Source organism: Gigantopelta aegis, chromosome 4 (genome assembly GCF_016097555.1).
Source record: "Gigantopelta aegis isolate Gae_Host chromosome 4, Gae_host_genome, whole genome shotgun sequence".
NCBI classification, from domain to species: Eukaryota; Metazoa; Mollusca; class Gastropoda; order Neomphalida; family Peltospiridae; genus Gigantopelta; species Gigantopelta aegis.
In genome coordinates this window covers 10,040,443-10,065,609 of record NC_054702.1, presented here as the reverse complement: position 1 = coordinate 10,065,609, position 25,167 = coordinate 10,040,443, and the positions used below count along the sequence as shown (strand labels likewise).

Here is a 25,167-nt window from a genome sequence, read left to right as displayed (position 1 = left end):
TGAACAGTCACGCCGACTTTGTGGGAGCTAAAGTTGGAGTTGTTAGAAAAATTGGACTGCAGTTAGATTCATTAATTAAAACTGTCGTTTAAAATTAAACTTACCCAAGCAGCCACACACATTAACCCATTCACACCTAAGTATATTTACTATAATGTATATTTTATTGAAACTGTCTAGTCCAACGACATCTACAGCTACAAAAGGGTTAAAAGTCCCAATTCACTATCGGGCTAAATCTCCGAATATATAAAATAATCAGTGCCTTTAAACAATAAGGGCTGAATTTACATTTTAGTTTTAGACTTACACGCATGTAACTACATACATTTACAACGCTTAAACATCAGCGTTTAAGAACAACAGGAGTCAATAAATAGTAACACTAATGTAAAAACTGACTTATATTAGACGGCCACCTGTGTATAAGATGCTACATTTTAAAATCATCTCAATGGCTGCTACAAGTAGGTTTGACAAAATTAGTTTATACTGAATTATTCGAGATTTTCTTGGGTTCTGTGTTGTACAAAGATACAACTTTTGTTGTTTTTTATTCCATACAGGAATGCTACACTCGAGTTCTGATGGGCAGTATTGATCTCGCTCAACTCGTTTGGCCCAAAGGACTGACCAGTACGTATGCATTGTTTTAAAGCCATGATCGCTCGGCAGTTAGCGTGCTTACATAGACCAAGACAGTTTTTTAAAGAAATGTTTTCCTGAAATATATACATGTAATTTGTTTAGAAATATTGTTTTTTCTTGTTCTGCATTTGGCGACTGTGTCAAAATCGTACTCATACTATACTCAATTCTGCAACTGATCCCCAGAGTTTGGTTTTCAGAATTGCTCCTCCTTCATTCAGTCAGCCTCAGATATTGATATGTAACTGAATTATAGCTACTAACCATAAATTAGAAATTACAACGTTCATTTTCACTCGTGCAGTTCTGCCTTTAATAAGGCCACTGGCGTGCAATTCGGACTTTAAACGTCAGTTACAGTTCGCTCTTCTTATTACTGTATAGAATCATTGCTGGGTGAGGGGTGGGGGATTGTGTGTGTATATGTGTGTGGGGGGTGGGGGGGGGGAGAGGGGATAGGAACATTCGATTATTTAATACATAATACAAATCCTATTAAAACTCATTTATCCACATTTTCCACATTTTATGAATGAATGGATGAATGAATGAATGAATGAATGAATGAATGGATGAATGAATGGATGAATGGATATATTGACGAATGAATTGAATGGATGAATAGATTGATAAATTAATGAATTAATGAACGAAAAATTCAATACTAGTAAAGAATTAATCAATAAATCAATGTTACACGATACTCTTAAGAAGAAAAACAAAACAATACGGATTACCATACAACAAATGTATGGGCACCTGAATGTCTGGAAATAACCGAACCTCAGTTATTAAAGCACGCCATGTAAATATGTAAATATTCTTACAGGGAAGGACATCGACGTCCTGGCACGACGTCCTCTATGGGATGTTGGCCTCATCTACCGCCACGGCACGTCACATGGTGTCGGAGCATACCTCAGCGTCCACGAGGGTATTCAGGTTTTAATACTGTGTATAGTAATAAAATTAGTTTTGTAAAATATGTACCTTAATGTATTATTAATATTGTATTATATAATATAGTATATACCTTATACCTTAACAACATTAATGTCGTATAGTAAATATTATAATGTATATTTATATTTTGTAAAAACTATTCATTATTTTAATACTTTATATATAAAATAACATTAATTTAAATACTAAATAATATTAAAATTTAATATAGACTTTGGGTATAAACTTTGTATTTCATTTTTGGTTCTTTTTTCATATTGGCGTGTACAAATTCTTTGTATATTTCAGCAATTGCACCTTCAAGTGGAGTACTCGCAGAAAACATGTTCTTATCTGACGGTACGCAAACTACAAGCTGAGAGAGAGAGAGAGAGAGAGAGAGAGAGAGAGAGAGAGAGAGAGAGAGAGAGAGAGAGAGAGAGAGAGAGAGAGAGAGAGAGAGAGACAGACAGACAGACAGACTGACAGATAAACAGACAGACAGATACGAATACACGTGTATAGGCTATAATTACCTTAAGGTCTTATGTAAAAGACATTTCTAAAAGAACAGAAATGATACCAGGTTTTATCACATGTATGCACAATAAGGTACTTTCATTTCAGTTTTAAATACCATTTGGCATTTTTGACATAATAAATCACTATAACACTGTAGACAATTTGTTTTTCCAGAGCCTGGGTTCTATGAAGATGGTAAATTTGGTATACGACTGGAGACAATTGTAATGGTAGAAAATAAAACCACTAAGGTGTGTGTATTTTGTTTACTATGCATAAATAGTGTTTAATAATTATTTGTAATTTTCCTTAGGGCGTCTTATGACCTCAACTTGATGACTTCAAAGTTTACTCCTACTATAGTGTATAAAAACATAAATATCAGCTGAACATTTGTATCCAAGACATTTCTAGTGTTTTCTCCAAATTATAATAAATTAAGTTTAAAATGATCCGAAGATATACATATTTTGATTGTGTCCCACGCTCAACACCCACTAACGCTTGTGTCCCCATTACTGTTTTTAATCCTACTTGCCGACCTTTTCTTATCTTTGGTGTAATAACAACATATATAACATTCAGAATTCAGAATATACTTTAAATCAACGTGGTTGACAATCAGCATGAAATAACTACGACGATGTAATGTTGTTGTTACAGTATTCGTTTCCATCTACTCGTTTCCTGGGTTACAAGCCAGTACAGCTGGTTCCGTTTGAGAGAAACCTGATCAATCCCAGCATGCTGAGCAAAGACCAGGTAAGAGAGACACTAATACATAAACCTGAATAGTGATCTATCGTCAATCTAAGCGGGGTATAGCTCAGTGTGTAGAGCCCTTGCTTGAGATGCGATGGGTCGTAGGATCGATCGCCTTGAGTGGACTTAGGTTGTTTCCTGTCCCAGTGAGTGCCCCACGACCGATACACCAAGCCGTATGTGCTGTCCTACCTGTGGAGAAGTGCATATAAAAGATCCCTTGATGTGTTATCGGTAGGACTAGCATATTTGGCGGCAGCCGGTTTGGTATCTGTTTCTGTCGACCAAATGTCGAAGTAACCAATTAGATACACAGGGCCAAATTTACGAAACTTGTTTTTTATATAAAAACTCAGGCTTATACAAAAAACGGGACCGAATTTACAAGGTCTGTTTTTGCCTTACACGCGTGTAACTACATACATTTACATTCCTTAAACACCTGTGTTTGAGAAAACCAGGCTTCGAAAATTCAGCCCAGGTTTTAAAAATTAGACTCAAGTTTCCAAATTTTCGAAGACTAAAATATATTTGGTAAATTTGGCGCATAGTAACTGTAATGTATAACATACCCAGGTGTCGTTACATACGCTACATTCCTTTCCTTTCCTACACTCAAGCGTCACGTACATATGTGTTGAACAACACTCTGTAAATGTTATTATAGGTACATATAGTACTAAACTAAATGACATCCGGCTGGGTCAAATTTCGAGGGGCACATAACTTTTTATACAGCAGTTAATGCCACAAGTCCTGCCATTGGTGATCAATATGACAGTGTTTGTTGTTATAAAATGTTATTTCATCTGGCCAGTAAATTCCTATAATTTAATTTGAACTAGTGTCAATGTACCAATAGCACTGTGTTTGAAACAAGTGCAGGGTCCTACTAAAAATAGTGGACAATTTTTGTGCCAAACCAAGGTAGTCATAGACGCCCAGTGCTATCTGATTTGCTTTAAGACTGAGGAGTGGTAGTATTTATATCCATGGTGTATTTGTCGATTGATACGCTGCATGTAGGAGTTCTAGCCACACAGGTTACTATTGTTGTCTGTGAGATTTGATTTGGTGGTATACACCCTATATTTTCAGACTGACTGGCTGAACAGGTACCACGCCGAGGTGGAGAGGACGGTGGGTCCCCTGGTGGCGGGTAGCGCGGGCTACGAGTGGTTGAAACACAGAACTAAACCGTTCTAATACACGGCACGTGTACATTCTCCTTCATGCTTGGGTACGGGTCTGACCGTCATAATCAAAATCGATGGACCCAGAAACATCTATCCTGTGTTAAAATTAATATTTATAATTCAAATATATTAAACTGTGACTACTCTTCAAAAAAGTAGAGGAACCTGAAATATTAATGTTAATATAAACTATTAGACCGACATCCTAGTAAAGAACGTTCAGGTCTGTTTATTAACACACCGAACACACATTCCATACTTTGCATATGCACCACGCAGTTGCCCCGTTCACGTGCGTTGGGTGTCATTCTCGATTTTAACAATTTCCAGGAAGGTCCATTAATCACTGTGGAACATTATTTCTTTCAATCTTTTTCATTCTGTTGATCAAACAGTTGTTATTGGTTTTAGTCATTTTTATTGTTTGAATTTGCGATTTACTGATAAAAAATGTCAACTTTCAAATTTCACTTCTGACCCCAATCGTCTTTCAAGATCTTTGGTGGTCATAAAACCTACTGTAATACTGAACTACCGGTTGTAATGTTTGCCCAATTAATTCACTATTATCATATAGCCATTCCCCACAGCTAATATACCTTATTCTTATTAGAGTTCCCCTACTCTTTTTTTGAAGAGTATATATAAGAAACCTAGAAAGGTTAACGTTACTGACTGCGACATCTCTTCTCTGTCTGTCTGTCTGTCTGTCCCTATCTGTCTCTCTGTGTATGTCTGTCTCTCTCTCGCACTCTGTATGTCTCTCTCTCTGTCTCTGTATGTCTCTCTCTCTGTCTCTGTATGTCTCTCTCTCTGTCTCTGTATGTCTGTCTCTGTCTCTCTATATGATTATGTCTGTGTGTCTGTATTTCTGTCTCTATTTTCTCTGTCTGTCTGTGTGTGTGTGTGTGTGTGTGTCTCTCTCTCTCTCTCTCTCTCTCTCTCTCTCTCTCTCTCTCTCTCTCTCTCTCTCTCTCTCTCTCTCTCTCTCTCTCTCTCTCTCTCTCTCTCAGTATGTCTGTCTTTCTCTCTGTTTCTCTCTGTCGCCGTGATTTTTTTCTGTCTCTCTGTCTCTATATATTCATGTTTCTGTGATTCTGAACAATGACGGTCAAATTTACAAAGCCTGTTTTTATTTTACACGCACATGTCTATGTACATTTGCTATGCATTTAAACACCTATGTTTAAGATAAAAAAAACATGAATCATCAATTCGACCTTGGGTGTTCAATCAAGCGTCAACTAAGTATGATGTTAAACATTTCTTTTCTGATAATAAAAGCGTAAAACAAAGATTGGAATAAGTGTTAAAATGTTATTAATGAAAAAGGAAAGAGGTGTTGTATGCACATATTGGACTACGTGTCGTGTGGTATATCTATATTATACTGTTGCCTTTGCTGTGTGTACAAATATATATTTGTTGACACCATGTATACCGTAATGTTACAATAAAGAATACCTGTAGAAGTGTTGAGAAAACGATTTACTCTCAATCGTTGTACGATTATTACCTCCTCAGTACGAAGACAGGGTGGTGTATGGGGTGGTTACAATCAACAAAGTAACGTAGGGTAATCCTACGAATGTTATTTGGTTCCTTTCATTGTGTCTGTACCAGTGTAGTGTATCTCTTCTCTCTCTCTCTCTCTCTCTCTCTCTCTCTCTCTCTCTCTCTCTCTCTCTCTCTCTCTCTCTCTCTCTCTCAGTATGTCTGTCTTTCTCTCTGTTTCTCTCTGTCGCCGTGATTTTTTTCTGTCTCTCTGTCTCTATATATTCATGTTTCTGTGATGCTGAACAATGACGGTCGGATTTACAAAGCCTGTTTTTATTTTACACGCACATGTCTATGTACATTTGCTATGCATTTAAACACCTATGTTTAAGATAAAAAAAACATGAATCATCAATTCGACCTTGGGTGTTCAATCAAGCGTCAACTAAGTATGATGTTAAACATTTCTTTTCTGATAATAAAAGCGTAAAACAAAGATTGGAATAAGTGTTAAAATGTTATTAATGAAAAAGGAAAGAGGTGTTGTATGCACATATTGGACTACGTGTCGTGTGGTATATTTATATTATACTGTTGCCTTTGCTGTGTGTACAAATATATATTTGTTGACACCATGTATACCGTAATGTTACAATAAAGAATACCTGTAGAAGTGTTGAGAAAACGATTTACTCTCAATCGTTGTACGATTATTACCTCCTCAGTACGAAGACAGGGTGGTGTATGGGGTGGTTACAATCAACAAAGTAACGTAGGGTAATCCTACGAATGTTATTTGGTTCCTTTCATTGTGTCTGTACCAGTGTATCCATTCATCTCTCTCTCTCTCTCTCTCTCTCTCTCTCTCTCTCTCTCTCTCTCTCTCTCTCTCTCTCTCTCTCAGTATGTCTGTCTTTCTCTCTGTTTCTCTCTGTCGCCGTGATTTTTTTCTGTCTCTCTGTCTCTATATATTCATGTTTCTGTGATGCTGAACAATGACGGTCGGATTTACAAAGCCTGTTTTTATTTTAAACGCACATGTCTATGTACATTTGCTATGCATTTAAACACCTATGTTTAAGATAAAAAAAACATGAATCATCAATTCGACCTTGGGTGTTCAATCAAGCGTCAACTAAGTATGATGTTAAACATTTCTTTTCTGATAATAAAAGCGTAAAACAAAGATTGGAATAAGTGTTAAAATGTTATTAATGAAAAAGGAAAGAGGTGTTGTATGCACATATTGGACTACGTGTCGTGTGGTATATCTATTTATATTATACTGTTGCCTTTGCTGTGTGTACAAATATATATTTGTTGACACCATGTATACCGTAATGTTACAATAAAGAATACCTGTAGAAGTGTTGAGAAAACGATTTACTCTCAATCGTTGTACGATTATTACCTCCTCAGTACGAAGACAGGGTGGTGTATGGGGTGGTTACAATCAACAAAGTAACGTAGGGTAATCCTACGAATGTTATTTCGTTGTGTCTGTACCAGTGTATCCATTCATCTCTCTCTCTCTCTCTCTCTCTCTCTCTCTCTCTCTCTCTCTCTCTCTCTCTCTCTCTCTCTCTCTCTCTCTCTCTCTCTCTCTCTCTCTCTCTCTCAAAATGTATGAAAAGCAATAAAAACGAGAGGACGTTGCAACTATTTTATTTCCTGTATAAGTACGTGTGATGCCAAACAGTGAATGTTCAGGATCGTATTAACTACACACCATGTTAACCATTTCTCAAAATAACCAAGTAAACAGAACACTGGAATCAATATCCGAGTTGTAACGAACAAAGTGAAATGGTGTTATAATCTAAATATATAGATCTACATCTGGTAAACTACACATGTAGCAAATTAATATAACAGCACAATAAAACGCTATGGCTGTCTTCTCAAGCAAAGAAACAGCAACAACAGACAAACAAACGAAACCCCTTTCCATACGATAATGTCATACTGAGAAATCAATTTGTGGTTCCGTAAGACCAAATCACTTTCTATAGACTGTGATATAAACATCAAAAGAACAAATCGACATCGAGATATCCCGGCACTCGAAACTTCAGAGGTCGACATAACGAAGTCGGACTAATATAAACTCATACATACGCACGCACGCACGCACGCACTTGTACACCATGGAACGGACAAATAAGTAGTTACTAATAAATAAAACTTGTTTGTTATTCACTATATTCTGTTTTTTGTTGGATCGCTCGGAAATAGAAATAATTAGTTACTCCTTTTGTTTGTTTGCTTTCTTTTTTCCTTCTTTCTTTCGTTCAATATTCATTCTGTTCATATTTAAATTGCATAAATATATTACTGTCGTGATTATATATGTAATATAGAGAAGGCTTAGTAAGTTGGGACACTTGTACCTAATCCATTTGTCTTTCAAAAGCAACACAATATGCGACAGAAGCAGATTTCTTCTCATGACATCGAGATCAAGAGTCGTAGCTCAGTCGGTTGAGTGCTCACTTGAGGTGCTTGCGTCGCAGGATCGACTGACTCAACTGATTGAGGTTTTTCTCGTTCCAACCAGTGCACCACAACTGGCCAAAGGCCGTGGTAGGTGCTTCTCTGTCTATGGGAAAGTGCATATAAAAGATCCCTTTCTGCATTAGGAAAAATGTAACGGGTTTCTTCTGTTGACTGTCTCAGAATTACCAAATGTTTGCCATCCAATAGCCGATGATTAATTAATCGATGTGCTGTACTGATGTGGTTAAACAAAACAAAACTTTAGCTTTAAATAAACATGGCTAACACCAAATAAACGTCGTTAAAATGATCTGAAGTGGCTGTACACAAATATTGCTTTCTTTTCTCAAAATAACAACACGGATAATTCTTATTGAAATAAATGTTTGTTACGCCAACAGAGAGCTATTCTTCCCCTTTGTATGATTATTGCTTTTAAATACACTAGAGTGGTTCACAAACTGAAATGATACATCTATCGAGCAGACGGAATCCATACAATATTATTATTATACACGTACATACAGTATGTGCTGAAGGGCCATTAGGCCTAATGCAAATAAAGTTTATAATATATTATCATTAATATAGCACACGGAGAAAATCCCAGCCTAAATGGACTAATTAATAACATAGACATCAGTGTGACAACATAAACTAGCTGTACGTACAAATTAGTGTAACAATGTGTACTTTGTGTACGTAACAAATGTTTTGCTTTTAAAAGCTATCGCGATTATTATTGCGTAACAATAAAAATACTTTATCGAAAAAACAACAAAATATAGAAACCAAACGATGGCTGGATGGACGGACGGACATACAGATAACAACTGGCGCAGGATAACATGAAAATGTCTAGTACTGTAAATATATATAGACAAAAGTGTTTTAATGTTATACTTGTGATAGTATTCTACTCTATTCACACTTGCTAGTAGTACTTGCATTTAAAAACTAAATACCTAATTATAACGGGTATAACGTAAACATACACAGGGTGTTTCAATGTTATGAATTTGACAATGTGTCACTCTAAACAATAACTACTAGTGGTACTCACATTAAAAACAAATTTAAACATCTGTGATATAGATATACATAGGGTATTCAATGTTATAATTCTGATAGTGTGCCATTCAAACGGTAACTACTAAAGATAGAGATTGTTCCTGACCTCCCTACCAACACAGTGTGCTAAAAGTTCTAGAAGTAACATTAAACAACATATTAATTAACACCAGACAAAAACAATCAACAATTATTGATCACATTCACTTTGTACAGTTCTACAAAAGTGTTAAATTCAACCATCACACTTAATGACCCCATCTTCTTCCTACCAACATTAAGTGTGTGACCGACATCGGAGGCGTAGTAGTTAAGTCATCCGACTTTAGGCTGCCAGGTACTGGGTTCACCCCCCAGTATCGGCTCCCCACACAGAGCAAGTTTAACGATTTTATGGATAGATGTAAGACCACGACACCGACTTCTCTCTCACTAACAACTAACCACTAACCCTCTGTCCTGGACAGAAAGCTCAGATAGCCGAGATGTGTGCCCAGGACAGTATGCGTGAACCTTAGTTGGATATAAGCACGGAAATAAATGCAAATAAAAATTAGCGAGTGTGTGTGTGTGTGTGTGTGTGTGTGTTGTGTTTGTTTGTTTGTTTGCGTGCTAGAACTGTGCCACACTTTTTGTAAGTTGTATTATATTGTCAGCGTGCGTAAATATTGTCCAGTAATTTTGTTTTACTAGCAAATTAAATGATTTAGTTGTAATTTGATATGGATATATAGTTGAAGATATTATGCTTACATTTCAAAGCAAAGGTTAATAACTTTGGCGAGAAGCCGTCAGTATGCAACTCCGAGATAGAACCTTTAAAATGCCTTTTATACGAAACAGAAACATTACGCATTTGTACCTCTGAGACTAAAGTCAACGACTTTAGCAATATGTTTTTGTTTTTCATTTGGTAAACTATAAGATTCTTTCATATATTTTCAATTTTATAATAATATATTCATAATTTGACCACATGTTTAATAAAGTTGAAAAAATCCATCATGCATTCAGGAAATCAAATATCAACTTCCTATGCGCACTGCAGTATGACGTCATCGCGAGGCGAGACTAAACGACTGTATCCGGTCAATGGCGTGTTGCAGGACCTCGAGTTCTCCCTTGAGGTTCCGGGCGACGCTGTGTAACATCCCCTTACTGTTCAGCTTCTGTACAGACTGGGTGTACGGGTCATACCGCACTTCGTAGGGACGCTTGATCGTGGCCGCGTAGTTCCTAGACAAAATAACAAAACAAGAAAGCAAAATTAGTATAATACTTATACCAGAAATATATTCAGGATACAGAGTGCTTGCGTTCGCTTGTTAAGACTAGATTTTGAACTTAAATTAAATGAATATAATTTGACTGAAAACCAGTCTAATTATTCACTAGCGCTATCTCTTCTGAACAAAATAAAGACGTATAATCTGAAGATCAAGCGCTTGATAGATTGGTTTTGGGGCCTAACGTTAAATGGATATGATAGGATAGGATAGAAACGAATCAAACTGTTCGCGGGCGCTTGCCCTCCTGAACACGCAACTGACATCGTGGACAATTTGAGCATCGATTTCGATAAGGAAGGGAATGTTTTATTTAACGACGCACTCAACACATTCTATTTACGGTTATATAGTTAATGACCACACAGATATTAAGAGAGGAACCCGCTGTCGCCACTTCATGGGCTACTCTTTTCGATTAGCAGCATAGGATCTTTTATATGCACCATCCCATAGACAGGATAGCACATACCACGGCCTTTGATGTACCAGTAGTGGTGCACTGGCTGGAGCGTGAAAGAGCCCAATGGGCCCACTGACGGGGCGCTTTTGATAAAGACCAATAATAAGATTTGTAGTTGCTGGGTTCGTTTCCCAGCGCCGGCTATCATTCGGAAGAAAAGAAAAAGAAGACAATGAAACCAACCCAACGAGGAAGAGGTCAGGCTACCGCACTAACCCAAGACTGGAGCAGATCCTCAAATTCGGACACAAAAGAGAGAGAGAGAGAGAGAGAGAGAGAGAGAGAGAGAGAGAGAGAGAGAGAGAGAGAGAGAGAGAGAGAGAGAGAGAGAGAGAGATTCGTGCAAAATGAGCTGACATGAAACCTTTTCACCATGTATTTCCATCATTCTACCCACAATATTATATCCATGTAAAAAAGCGTAGTGATTCGCTTGCAACCTCATATAGCTCTTTGGAAGTAATGTGAAACAAATTAAAGTAAAACTCGGAATTCTTTGTGACATTATAACTATCGTTTGGGTGATATTTTATAACTTTCCTTGAAAATGCGTTGTGTCGATAGTCTGTATAGGTTTGTACGTTAACGTGCAATCTTGGATACATGTGCGAATTCCGAAGAATATAGCAAAATATCTCGATAACGTGTTCAAACAAACGCTTCGTTGCATCATTTGACAAATTATGCATGGACACGTTTGTATTCCCATTACTCACAGAACACATTTAGCATTGACGGGCCGTACTCAGAGTTGGGGACTGATCGGTAGGGATCAGCTGCTCCCCTCTTCCCCATCACTAAAACAACACCACCAACAACAAAAATACAACACACACAAAAAAACAACCCACCAAAATATTGTGAATATTTTGTGTAACTAAAGAAAACCGTTTATTTCTGTAGCCCGATTCTTGTGGTTTATTTTTTCCTGCCCCACCTCCGTTACCGTTATTTTCGACTGCACGGCCTGCATAAAAACTATTGTAATCCAATCAAACAGCTGTTGGTAATATGGGTTGTTTGTTTTACCAACAATAGAAAATAACGACTGCTAAGTGCTTTATAGAAACACACAGAAGCGTTCCGTGGGAGCTAACTGCAGAACAATCACCAAAGTCAACATGTCTGAACGCAACTACCTGCACTACAATTAGATGAAATAATACTCCAACCCAGCGCCCGCTAGTCAAACGCCGACAGCCTTGGATCGGACGGATAGCAAATAAAACGTCCCATTTGAAGTAGAATACCAATAATTAATACACCGCGGAATTCTTCCCCTGAAGGTGTGCAGTGCGCAATGCGGAAATCAGTGGAGATCACCCGCGGGAATGTGCGGCATAATGACTCAATGGGCTATTTACTTCCGCCAACACGAAACTCTAATCAAGGGTGCATTCAGAGTGGCAATAACAAAACTATAGAATTTCATTAACAAATGACGATCTGGCTGAGAACGAAAATACTAGTATTACGCTGATATGAATACAACAAACAAGAACGGGTATTGCCGGTTGGTGTGGAGACTTGGCAGTGTACATGTAATCACGGGTTATTGCTGGAATTAGTCCAGGTATAGAAACCCTAATTGATGCCAAGGAACTGATAGATCTGGAACGTAGACATTTTAACGTTTGTTAGTAGCGGGACATAGATGATTGAAGCCCAACATAAACATCTAACTTACCTTAAAAACGAAAACCAGTATAGTACAGTAGGTGGTTACAAGTGCCTCTTAACAATGCTAGTAGTAACTACTGAACACTTCCCGAAGTGGTCAGACTAAACCCACAGCTAAAAGCTGATGGAGAATAACAAGTGTGTGGCACAGATAGCCACAAGAGACAAGCACCTATCGCAGTTGGAGAGACAATGACTGGGATGTGGAGGTGGATAGCGAATTAAGTTGAAAGATAGGAGGAGTCGCCAGATCGGGAAGAAATGAGATGGAATTCAAAGAAGAGAAAGGAAAGGGACAGTGGGATAATAAAATAAAATAAAATAAAAATAAAAACGAATTCCTTCATTTGAAAGGGATCATGCAAGTAACATCGTCTAGAAGAAAATGTTAATGGATTGTACAAATGTATGGCCAAGTTGAATTTACCCAGAAACGGTAATGGTGAACATCTTAACTGCAAGGAACACTGTTTTCAAAATTTTAATTTTAATTACTATATATACTGATGGAAGAAAAGCAATGGAACACGTGGTATTAGATACCCAATTTAATTTACTACTAGAGTATTATGGCTGTATAGAATACTGTATTCTTACACACCCACTGGTGAGAACATCATGCGTTAGTTTTTTTTTATAACACATGGGATGTTTACACATGTACGTGTGTTAACAATTTCAAGACGTACGACTGGCTGCTCCTAAGTGATGACCAGGTCACCAGTGCCATGCATCCAATCAAAAACAACACGGTGGAAATCGATTACACTGTGACGTTTAGTTAACCTGACAATCGTGTGTCTGTGACGCTTAAGTTAGCTACAAGTGCAACTTTTACTAGAAAAAGATGTTAATATTTGCTGAAAACCTGGCTTTTAAGGATATGTAAGAAATAGAATAATACATTCGTGTCCATTATAGATACCATTTATCTCACAACTCATTTAAAAATGTATCAAATTCGCTTTTGCTTGTTAAATACATTTTAAAACAACTCGTTGTGAGATAAATGGTATCTAAGGGCCACTCATGTATTATTCTCTATATGTAATATGGGACTGACTGTCGTTACAGTGGGACTGACTGCCAGTAACACGGGTAACGTCTTGACACTAGGGATGAGGGTTTTGGTTGAAGTCACTACTGGAATCAATGTATGAATGAATGTTTAACGACACCCCAGCACAAAAGTATATCGGCTATTGGATGTCACACAATAGTACATATAAAAATGAATTGATGATCAACATCAAAATGCAAAAAAAAAAAAAAAAAAAAATCTAAAATCAAATTTAAAAACACAGAGTAAACTGTAAAGAGATGTGCACAAATATAAGTATCACAGACAAGTATGTTAAAATTTGAAATAAAAATCAATATCTCGTAAAAACTTCAAGATAAGTTCAGGGTGGAATCGAAATGATTCTATCAGATTTTGTCTACCAAATATATCTTCCCTTGTCGGTTCAAGACGATTACACTCACCAGAATATGGCGAACCGTCAGTGTACACTGACAAGGTTCACATTCAGGTAGAGGGTCCTTCTTTATAAGAAATGAATGCGTCAAATATGTATGGCCGATACGAGCACGACACAAAACCATTTCACTCGTCCTGTTCCGCCTGTAGAAGGACTGCCACTCCAAGGACTAGCTGTACAGAATGAGCCTTGATCGCAACCTTGCCATTCCAATCATCTTGCCAGGTCGAAAAGATATATTGATTAATATCATGTTTGAGATCAGTGTAAAGCACACCGATCCTGGAATGAGGCAAATCCAAAGCAGAATTGGCAGCTGTATCTTCCTTTTTATTACCCCTAATATCAGTATGGCTGGGAACCCAATACAGTACATTATCTGTATTAGCAATAGATAAAACGACACACTTTCGTATCAACATCCGAATTAAGGAATGTTCCAGCTTCATGTTTTGTAACGCTTCAAGACACAAAGTGAGTCCGTAAAAATAATATATTTGGATTCCACAGAATCCTTAATTTGTTCTAGGGTGGGTTCGGATCCCAGTCGAGCATGGGATTTTTAATCCAGATACCGACTCCAAACCCTGACTGAGTGCTCCGCAAGGCTCAATGGGTAAACCACTTGCACCGACCAGTGATCCATAGCTGGTTCAACAAAGGCCATGGTTTGTGCTATCCTGCCTGTGGGAAGCGCAAATAAAAGATCCCTTGCTGCTAATCGGTAAAAGTTGCCCATGTAGTGGCGACAGCGGGTTTCCTCTCAAAATCTGTGTGGTCCTTAACCATATGTCTGACGCCATATAACCGTAAATAAAATGTGTTGAGTGCGTCGTTAAATAAAACATTTCTTTCTTTCTTTCACTGTCACTATTGGCTATTATAAAATGTATTTATGTGTTCCCTTATTTATTTATTTATTTATTTCACTATATTTTAACGTTTTAAAATTGTGTAGCAGTCTCTGAACTGACATAACGACGCGATACTGAGAACAGTCTTCTCTGAACTGACATAAAGACGCGATACTGAGAAAAGTGTTCTCTGAACTGACATAACGACGCGATACTGAGAACAGTGTTCTCTGAACTGACATAACGACGCGATACTGAGAAAAGTGTTCTCTGAACCGACATAACGACGCGATACTGAAAAAAGTGTTCTCTGAACTTACATATCGACGCGATACTGAGAAAAGTGTTCTCTGAACTTACATAACGACGCGATACTGAGAAAAGTGTTCTCTGAACTGACATGTAAATGAAAATCTCTGGTAATATGCCGGGTGCTCATGGAATAGCGATAAACCTTGCACAAAAAAAAATAAAAAAATAAAAAAAATAAAAAAATCACCCAAAACGTTGACAATATTTACTGATGTATAAAACAGCTGTAGTATTTGTATCTGTATAAGTAAACGATTTACAGCTTTGACGATACACCTTAAGGACAGTTTTTCATGTTCACTGGGATTGTTTTGGCGTGGCGCGGGCTCTATGCGAGCGAGGAATAGAAAACGGAAAACAGACGCACTAAAAGGTCGACCCTGTGGTTATCAGCAGTAGTATTTCCATATGAGTAGCGCATTTCGCGGTATCTGCGCCAACACCACGCAAAAAAACCCACACAAAATCCCGCACACCCCCCCCCCCCCCCACACACACACACCAAAAACTCAACAATAACAAACATAACAACTTAAAAGAACCCCCCCACACCCCCAAACAAAAATCCAACAACAAAACAAGCCACACCAAAGAAGCTAACGCTGCGAACATGGGAAAGAAGAGTAAGAAGTAGTGTACCTCATTTTGTCCATCATGTCCTCGAATGACTCCACGTAGAAGTACAGCGGCTGGAAGTCCTCGTCCGTGTACTCCTGGACCGCCGTGCTGGCCGGCTCGAACGGCTTCTTCTGGGGGGTGCTGCTCAGGGCGTGTTTCAGCTCGCCGTACGACGACAGCACCCCCGCGCCGTATCCCCGGAGCTCCCCCTTCTCCTTGCACAGGCCGAACTCGACCGTGAACCAGTACAGCTGAAACACAAAACGGTTCACACTCAGGCTTGCTTTATTTCACGACACCACTAGAGCACATTGATTTGTTAATCATCCGTTGATGGATGTCAACCATTTGGTAATTTTAACATATAGTCTTAGAGTAGAAAGCCGTTACATATCTTCCATTAGTAGTAAGGGATCTTTTATATGCACCTTCCCACAGACAGGATAGCACATACCATGGCTTTTGATATACCAGTCGTGGTGCACTGGCTAGAAAGAGAAATACCAATGGGCCTACTGACGGGGATCGATCCTAAACAGACCGCACATCAAGCAAGCGCTTTACCACTGGGCTATGTTCCGCCCTTATCCACATTAATTCTGGTTTCAACTGATATGTAACAATAATATGTACGTGCGTGTTTGTGTGCGCGTGCGTACTGTTTCCCAAACCGCCACGCTAGCTCCAGCCCTGGTAACATACTGTTTTAAATATATGAAATTGATCAATATGTTCACCAAATCCAACGGAAACAGATGAAGTATTCAAAAGAAAGACATATATAGAGAGATTTAGATCGTAATATATGTAGAGACAGAACCTAGTTTTTAAACACTACAGCATATTTTTCACTAAACAGAACTTATATTTTATTCTTTAGATTATCCATTTCCGTAGAACCGAAGTGTTTCTGGTCATACTGGTGTTTGCAGTACCAAAAATGGCATTTTTCACATTTTAAAAAACGCACGTGCGTCTGAGAAGTACCGGTTTATTGATTCGAGTTCTAGTCTATTTTAAAGGATATTTCCCGTTTTAACGTCACAGACTATTCTTTCACTATACTGTAACTTTATCCAAATGAGTTACAGGTATGTAAATTAGCTAAACATGGTGTCCATTTTTTGTGGGTTACAACATGGGTATGCGCCTTTAAAAACAACAGAACACCACACTGGTACAGAATCCTATATTAGTAATAACAAATTAATAACATATTCACATATTAAAATTAACCGTGAAGAAACTGTTCTGAAAGTTGAGAATCTAACTAACGGAGGGTTTTTTAACAATTAAAATCACATATTAAATATATTTTCTTGGTTACAATATCACTGTCTGTAGCGTCTATATTCAGTGTGTTTCTGGTGTGCTAATGTTTATAGTAACTAAAATTCCATTTAACTTCCTAACATATAAAATACTGCCTCGGCTTCTAGAAACATCCAGGCGATCAGAAAGACACTGATATTCTCAACAACAAAATGCATTTCATGTGAATTTTTGTCACTAAACATGCTTCGTCGGTCAGAAATGTTTTAAAATAGTATCAAACTCAGGACAGTCTGTTTAACGAGATCACACACGAAACTTACAGTAGCAAATTTCTCAATGTCCTCGTCGGACGCGCCGAGTGAGGCGAGACCGAGTTCCTGCGAGAACTGAGCGAAATTCACGTCTGCTAGCAGTGGCGCGTGGCCCAGAAGCTCGTGGATACAGTCTCTGCAGAAGTACAGAAAACAAGCTGTGTTAGAATTGTTACTTGGACTCTGTGTTGTACATAAATAACGATTTTGACTATCATAATTATTTTATAATCGTAAAAGGTTCTATCAAAGTTGCACAAATGTTGTTGCTTCCCGTCAAATTAATTAAACAAACTTTATTCTAAAATTTTCAACTATACCCCTAGTGCTGGAACAAAACCTCAAATTCGGACAAATATGATAGAAATATTCGTGGAAAATGGGCTAACCTGAGATCTTTTTACCATTTATTTTTATTATTCGACGCCCAAAATTTGCTGTAATCCATGTAAAAATGTGTAGTGATTCGTTTGTAACCCTATATAGCTGTTTGGTAGTAATGGAAATACGAATACATATTGTTATCCAGATTCGGGAATTTTCGTTTAATTCAGACAGAAACCAGCCTGCCGATCTAGAAAAATAGGAGTCCGTACACCCACGATTCTCCTTATTCTCAATGTGTTAATTCATTCTCAATGTGTTAATTCGTTGTCAACAACAAACGATTAAATTCTTTGGTGATCAGTATATTTGAACTCACGGTTCTGGCGAGTGGTCTGGTTTAGACGGGTGTCTGACGTACTGCGTGCACTGGAAAACTCGGAAAGCCAGGGAGGCGAGGAAGTCTCTAGCGGACAGCAGACCAGACACTGGGCGAAGTTGAAAACCACTTTTTCCTGGAAACAGTGCAAATATACATCATGCAACGCAATATAGACACTAGACGAACAAGAAAACCACTTTTACCTGGAAACAGTGCAAATATACACCATGCAACGCAATATAGACACTAGACGAACAAGAAAACCACTTTTTCCTGGAAACTGCAAATATACATCATGCAACGCAATATAGACACTAGACGAAGTTGAAAACCACGTTTTCATGGAAACAGTAAATATATTCATGATGCAACGCAATGACAGCCACTGGGCGACATTTAAATGATTTTTTCCATTGGACAATGTTAAAATCCACTCTTTGCTATATAGAAACAATGAAAATAAACGCGATATAACACGATACCGAACACTGAACAAAGCTGAAATGCAACATTTCCTAGAAACAGGGCTATATGCAAACGATCTTTAAAATCTTTTGTTTGAGAGCACGTTTAAGTTAATATCTTACAACAGAGATACCTTACTTGTTAATGTTGATATCTTACGTTTGAGAAAGGAGGACATGCGTTTATTATGATATCGTCTCTTTTTATGTTGATATCTTATGTACCGGCCTCGGTGTCGTCGTGGTTAGGCCATCGGTCTACAGGCTGGTAGGTACTGGGTTCAGATCCCAGTCGAGGCATGGGATTTTTAATCCAGATACCGACTCCAAACCTTGAGTGAGTGCTCCGCAAGGCTCAAAGGGTAGGTGTAAACAACTTGCACCAACCAGTGATCCATGACTGGTTCAACAAAGGCCATGGTTTGTGCTATCCTGCCTGTGGGAAGCGCAAATAAAAGATCCCTTGCTGCCTGTCGTAAAAGAGTAGCCTATGTAGCGGTTTTCCTCTAAAAAATCCAGTGTCAGAATGACCATATGTTAGACGTCCAATAGCCGATGATAAGATAAAAAATAAATGTGCTCTAGTGGCGTCGTTAAATAAAACAAACTTTACTTTATATCTTACGTGTTTATGTTAATATCTTACGTTTGAGGAATGCTGACACGTCTTCAAGCTGCGGGATGACGTCAGGGCTGTAGCCACACTCGTCCTCCAGCACCTTGAAGATCTCAATGTGCTCTGCGCAGGCGTGGGTCGGGAACAGCTCCTTCAGGTGGCGGTACGCGTGGCCCCTGAAACGTCAGCAGCGCATGGGTTAACGGTAGGTAAGAAACCTTATCCAACACGAGGGTCGTACCAAGCAAAGGGAAGCAATGGTGTCGGATGCCCACATACCCACACATCAGAAAAATGATAACCTAAGCTGATTTTATGAGGCAATTACACTCACGCCATAGTTAGTGTGACATTTCACTCGTTTCACAATCATTTATTTATAATAAATTCAAATTAATATATCCCATAAATTATATATACATAACTAACCAGAGAATATCAAAATTGTAATATGCTGGTACTAAAAATCAACACGGCTTTCCATTCAAGAATCCTAAAAAATAGCTTATTATGTTAATAAAAAGTAACAAATCTTATAAAATCGGCGATTGCTCTGAAATCAACAACTCTACTGTCAGCTAGATAACATCGTCGATATGTGATGAATTAAGCAAAAGCAGAAACTAATCAATAATGTCAGCATAGCGTTACAGAGCACCTACCCGAAATGGAAGTAAATGAAATTCTTTGGTTTTAACTTTTTATGTAATTGACACGTATAATCTTTACAATTTGGTTTTGGAAACAGCCATTGCAACTTTGAAACATCAACTTTATATTTGACTTCACATTAAGTGATCGTAATCTATACACATCAGAGGTTGACTGGCAGTATTATCAAAGAACAATTCATCCCAAATCGTTGATACAAATTATATTATAAGGACTACTTACCAACACTTAACTTCATCTTCTATATACTGAACTCGTGGAATAGGGTCACCACTAAATAAGACAAAACACAAAAAAAAAAAAAAAAAAAAAAAAAAAAAAAATAGTCATGATGATGATGATAATTAATTTATAAAACTGCAATATTATGTACGACCCCAGTTTATTCATATATATATATATATATATATATATATATATATATATATATATATATATATATATATATATATATATATATATATATATATACTGAACAAAATAAGAAACTTCCGCTAACTTTGCTTGAACATAACTTGATGAAAACAAACCGGGGGAATAATTGTTATATATGCGTTTAAAGAGTGTTCCATGATGCATCGTTTGGTGCAAAAATCATGGCCATAGGTTAACAGAAACTGGGAGAAATTTTGACCAAGTGTGGTAGGGGTTAAAAACCCACCCACTTAATAACGGGTATGACCACCTCTTGAATTGACCACTGCAGTGCATCGCAGGCGCATAGAATTGACTAAAGTGTTGATTTCTGCCTGTGGAATATTGTTCCATTCCTGAATGAGCGCTTGACGAAGTTCGTTGATGTTAGCGGGTGGATTGGGACGACGCCTCAATCGTCTGTCCAGACTATCCCAGACATGCTCGATGGGGTTGAGATCAGGACTTTTAGCGGGCCAGTCATCAATGAAATCAATGTTATTTGTCCTAAGAAAATTTACAGTGTCTCTAGCTGTATGAGAGGTGGCATTATCATGCTGAAAAATCGAGATGTTGGCGTTGTTATGGAACAGAGGAATGACGTGATGAGCGAGAATGTCATCGCGGTAACGTTGAGCATTTAAACTGCCATCAATGACGACTAGTGGTGAACGATAACCATGGACAATGACTGCCCAAACCATGACACAACCCCCACCCCCGAAACGATCTCGTTCAAGAACACAACAGTCAACATAGCGTTCATTTCTCCTACGGTAGACGCGCACCCTGCCATCACCACGTTGTAAAGAAAATCTGGATTCATCCGAAAAAAGAACGGTATTCCAGCGTCGCCGTATCCAACGAGTGTGTACACGTGCCCAATTAAGACGATTTAGACGATGACGTTGCGTTAAAACGCATCCGACGTAAGGACGTCGTGCATGTAAACCGTTCTCCCGCAGACGATTACGAACAGTTTGCCCACTGATTCGGTTATTATGAAGCCCAGGTGTGTTAGCAGCAGTAGCAGTGGCAGTTTGGAATCGATTGCGCAAATGCGTGTTCATGATATAGCGGTCTTAGCTTAGTAAATTGTTTAACGTGTCCATATACCACTAGAGTTTCGAACACGCCTATCCCGAGTCCGGCCTCCGATAGGATCGGGGGTCTGACTCGGGACAGGGATAACCTAACAAATAGGGTCAATTTTAAAATTTACATCCAAAAATTAAATAGTGGGCCTTTAAAATTTTGATGCGCAACTCTAATTAAAAAAAAAAATTCTACTCATGAAATGTGGTCGCTAGATTAGATCGGGCGGTCAAAAAGAAATTAGATAACTAGGGCCTCGAACACGCTCATCCTGAGTAACCTCCGAAAAGAGAGGGGGGGGGGGGGGGGGGGGGGGTAGTGTTGAAAATAGGCAGAATTTTGAAAATAGCAATTAGTAAAAAAAAAAAAAAAAAGTTAGTAGAATAATAAAAAAAAGAGAAAAAGTTATGAGCCAAAAAAAAAAAGAATTGACTACTCGGCCGAATATTTATATACTTTGGAGCATTTTAGACGGACAGTTCAAAAATAAATAAGAGAAAGAAGAGAGGATCGGACTATTTAATAATATTTAAAAAAAAGTAATTTCGACATAAAAGTTTGAAAGGAGGTCTAAAAGTTTAAAGTCCAATCTATGTGTCCTGAAAAAGGTTGACGCATACGGCGAGCTGATGAGGGGTCTGGTGGTCAAGTTCGGGACTTCGTGCTTCCTGTCCATAATAGCTGGTATGACCTGGTGGTAGCCGGCACCGAAGATAGCCTTGACCGATCCTGTGGATGGTCTGGCTATCCATCTCTCGTAGCAGGATCGCTTGTCGGTAGCAGTCTCGGCGCCGGTGGGTCACAACGAGTGGCCTTCCTTGGTCCGGAGATGGTGTAGTTCGTACTCGGTACCATCCTGCAGTGGTCTCCAGGCCTGGTTGAGGAACTTCCCCATCAGCTTGCCGGGGTCGGTGGTGTCCCCCTGCACGCAATGCCGGAACGCTGGCTTGATCTTCTTGACTTGAAGCTTCCATGCGTCTTCCGGCTGGGGGGGGGGGGGGGGGGGGGGGGGGGGGGGGGGGGGGGGGGGGGGGGGTAGTTGTCGGCTCGGCGGCTTGTCCGTGTCTGGCCGGATGGCAGGTGTAGTGGCCTTGCGCTTCGCCGCCGCAACAACAACAGGGTCCCTTGCCTGCTCAACGGGAGCGGTCGGTAAAGTTGACCGCTGCACCGGAGCAGGCGTGGAAGTCGACGCAGAAGGTGGTGGCGGCGACTGAGCCATGGCGGTGTTCAGTAGGCCTGCCGTAGCGTCCAAGGTGGTCTCCGCTGGTGGCATCGTCCTCCTCTTCGGCGAAGTTGTAGTGGGGGGCGGCGACGCAGACGGGACCGCCGCTGGCGGTTGAGCCGCCCGCTGCTTTAGTCCCTCCTGAGCCGCCCCTGGCGCACGTTCCTTCCTCCTTCCTCCTCTTCTTGTCTTCTTTCTGGAGTCCGCGTCGCTGTAAACCAAAGTCACAGTCGCCCGTGACCCGGTGTACGCGACGCGGAACTCCACAAGCATTCCGAAGCTTGCCATTAGTCCCCCCAGGTGTGGGGGGGGGGGGGGGGGGGGGCAAGTTAAGAGCGCACGACGAAAGGTCCAGCTTCATAGCGATCTAACAGCGGAATGTATAGCGGTCTTGACCACGCGTTGTAAAACGCGGACGTCCACAACGTGGCAAGTCGTTGGTGCTTCCTGTCGTTCGAAATCTTACGCGAAGATTTCGTATCGCTCGACTAGAACTCCCAACATGCCTTGCAACGTCTTCTGTCGACATGCCAGCATCAAGCATGCCAATCGCCCGTTCGCGTAAATTATTGGGTATTCTTGGCATACTAAAAATTCTACAATGTAAAAAACGTTAATTTATTTTTACAAATTTTTAAGCGTTTTTGTTCACTTGACAACAATGTCAGTAAGACAAGTAAAACAAATTGACCGAATACTACACGGGACATGTCGAACCATGCATGCACGTGCAAATTGAATGTTACGTTGTCAACGATTAACAGTGCAAAAATAATCGATAAAATTCATGAATCCTGATAATACAGCTCAAGGCTAATACTACCTATATAATTTAATTACACAATGAATTCTTTAACACAACAAATACTATATGTACAAATCGGAAGTTTCTTTTTTTGTTCAGTATATATATATATATATATATATATATATATATATATATATATATATATATGCATGCGTGTGTGTATACAGTTTTAACACTGGAATACAGGTCTTCAATTCTGATTGGTCGATGGTAACCACGTGTTTTCAGGCATCTCAGTCCATTGGTGCACCTTAATGGGCTCCCATTATTGTCATTCTCCAATACGTGCGGTTTTCTGGGTAAGCTTATTACAGTAACATATTACTAAAAGTAAGACGGTCACCATACAAATTTATTTTGTAAAAATATAATTGTCCCATCCCAGTGATATTGTTCTCTACTAAAACCTCCGACCTATCACATATTTCTTCAAGAAGAATATCTTTAGAGTACCCATAAGCAAGGAAATATTCAGCAATGATGACAAAATATTTTTTAGAGAAATAGTCTGAATAAATAATGAAGGAATAATGACAATAATAATCACAATAAAAACAACAGGTTCTGATTGCAACAACATCCATAATAATAGGAAATGTCCACGTGAAATTGACTTTTGGTGTTTGTTTATACTGCAGTCTACATACAACGTTATACAGGGACGGGAATTAGCTCCGTTGGTGTTTGTTTATACTGCAGTCTACATACAACGTTATACAGGGACGGGAATTAGCTCCGTTGGTAGTTTGCTACCTATCCTGAGGTCTTAAGTTCGAACCTTCTAAGCAGACCCATTGTTTTTTTTCAGTGTTAGCCAATGCCCTATGGGCATACATAGGATTTTGAAAAGGGGGGTTCCAATACATAGGATTTTGAAATGGGGGGTTCCAAAATAGATTGCAGAGATATTGGGCATATATTTCTATGTTGAGTAAATATAATAATGTCAGATATCAATGTTAGATATATGAAATTATAAAAAAAAACCTTTTCGGGGGGGGGGGGGGGGGGTCGGTCGAAACCATCGACCCCCCCCCCCCATGTACGTACATGTGCCCCACGACTGGTATGTGCTGTCCTTTTTGTGGGAAAGTATCTATAAACGATCCCTTGCTGCTAAACGCAAAAATGTAGTGATCCTTAAAACTGCCAAATGTTTGACATGGGTAGCCGATGATTAATTAATCAATGATCTCTGGCGGCGTCAAATATTAAAGTCATCTACTTACTGTTTGTAAGAAAAGGCTATATCAGCTATGTGTTTCCTTCGTTCTCGATATTTCTTGTCAGTGAAACCCTAAAACAAATTTCTGCATTTAGTAAAAGTTACTTTATTCATGTAATTAGGTAATGTTTAAAACTACTTTATGACGATTTACATAACACTCCGCGTTGTGTTCAGTCCATTTAGTTCACTAAAGCACAATGACGATCACCAGTTATAGAGCCTAATGCATAAGTACGTATACAAATTTGCATAAATTGAAAAAGATTAATGACTTCCAAGAACTTTTACTGCGACAAATAATATTCTTGCGCACTATAAACTCGTGCAATACATACTCTTCAAAAAAAGTAGGGAAACTCTAATAAGAATTTACAATTGGCAAAATCGTAAGGTATATTAGCTGTAATGGTTATATGATAATAATGACACCGGCCTCGACGGCGTCGTGGTTAGGTAATCGGTCTACAGGCTGGTAGGTACTGGGTTCGGATCCCAGTCGAGGCATGGGATTTTTAATCCAGATACCAA

The 25,167-nt window shown here is 38.9% G+C and overlaps 2 protein-coding genes across 2 annotated transcripts in view; one reads left to right on the top strand and one right to left on the bottom strand.

Moving 5' to 3' along the window:
* Positions 1–4,457, top strand: part of LOC121372045 (xaa-Pro aminopeptidase ApepP-like) — a 33,564-nt gene extending 29,107 nt beyond the window's left edge. Inside the window, exons 17-22 of the mRNA XM_041498292.1 lie at positions 567–636; positions 1,478–1,582; positions 1,900–1,950; positions 2,287–2,363; positions 2,776–2,874; positions 3,973–4,457. Of these exons, the coding sequence (XP_041354226.1) occupies positions 567–636; positions 1,478–1,582; positions 1,900–1,950; positions 2,287–2,363; positions 2,776–2,874; positions 3,973–4,080 (510 nt within the window). The 3' untranslated portion in view covers positions 4,081–4,457. The remainder of the gene's footprint in view (positions 1–566; positions 637–1,477; positions 1,583–1,899; positions 1,951–2,286; positions 2,364–2,775; positions 2,875–3,972) is intronic.
* A 3,750-nt stretch (positions 4,458–8,207) lies between these two features.
* LOC121372643 (tryptophan 5-hydroxylase 1-like) overlaps positions 8,208–25,167 on the bottom strand; it is a 55,962-nt gene continuing 39,002 nt past the window's right edge. The window contains exons 5-11 of the mRNA XM_041499085.1: positions 24,641–24,708; positions 20,095–20,145; positions 19,231–19,376; positions 18,118–18,253; positions 17,424–17,550; positions 15,850–16,079; positions 8,208–10,370 (exon numbers count right to left, since the gene is read on the bottom strand). Of these exons, the coding sequence (XP_041355019.1) occupies positions 10,190–10,370; positions 15,850–16,079; positions 17,424–17,550; positions 18,118–18,253; positions 19,231–19,376; positions 20,095–20,145; positions 24,641–24,708 (939 nt within the window). The 3' untranslated portion in view covers positions 8,208–10,189. The remainder of the gene's footprint in view (positions 10,371–15,849; positions 16,080–17,423; positions 17,551–18,117; positions 18,254–19,230; positions 19,377–20,094; positions 20,146–24,640; positions 24,709–25,167) is intronic.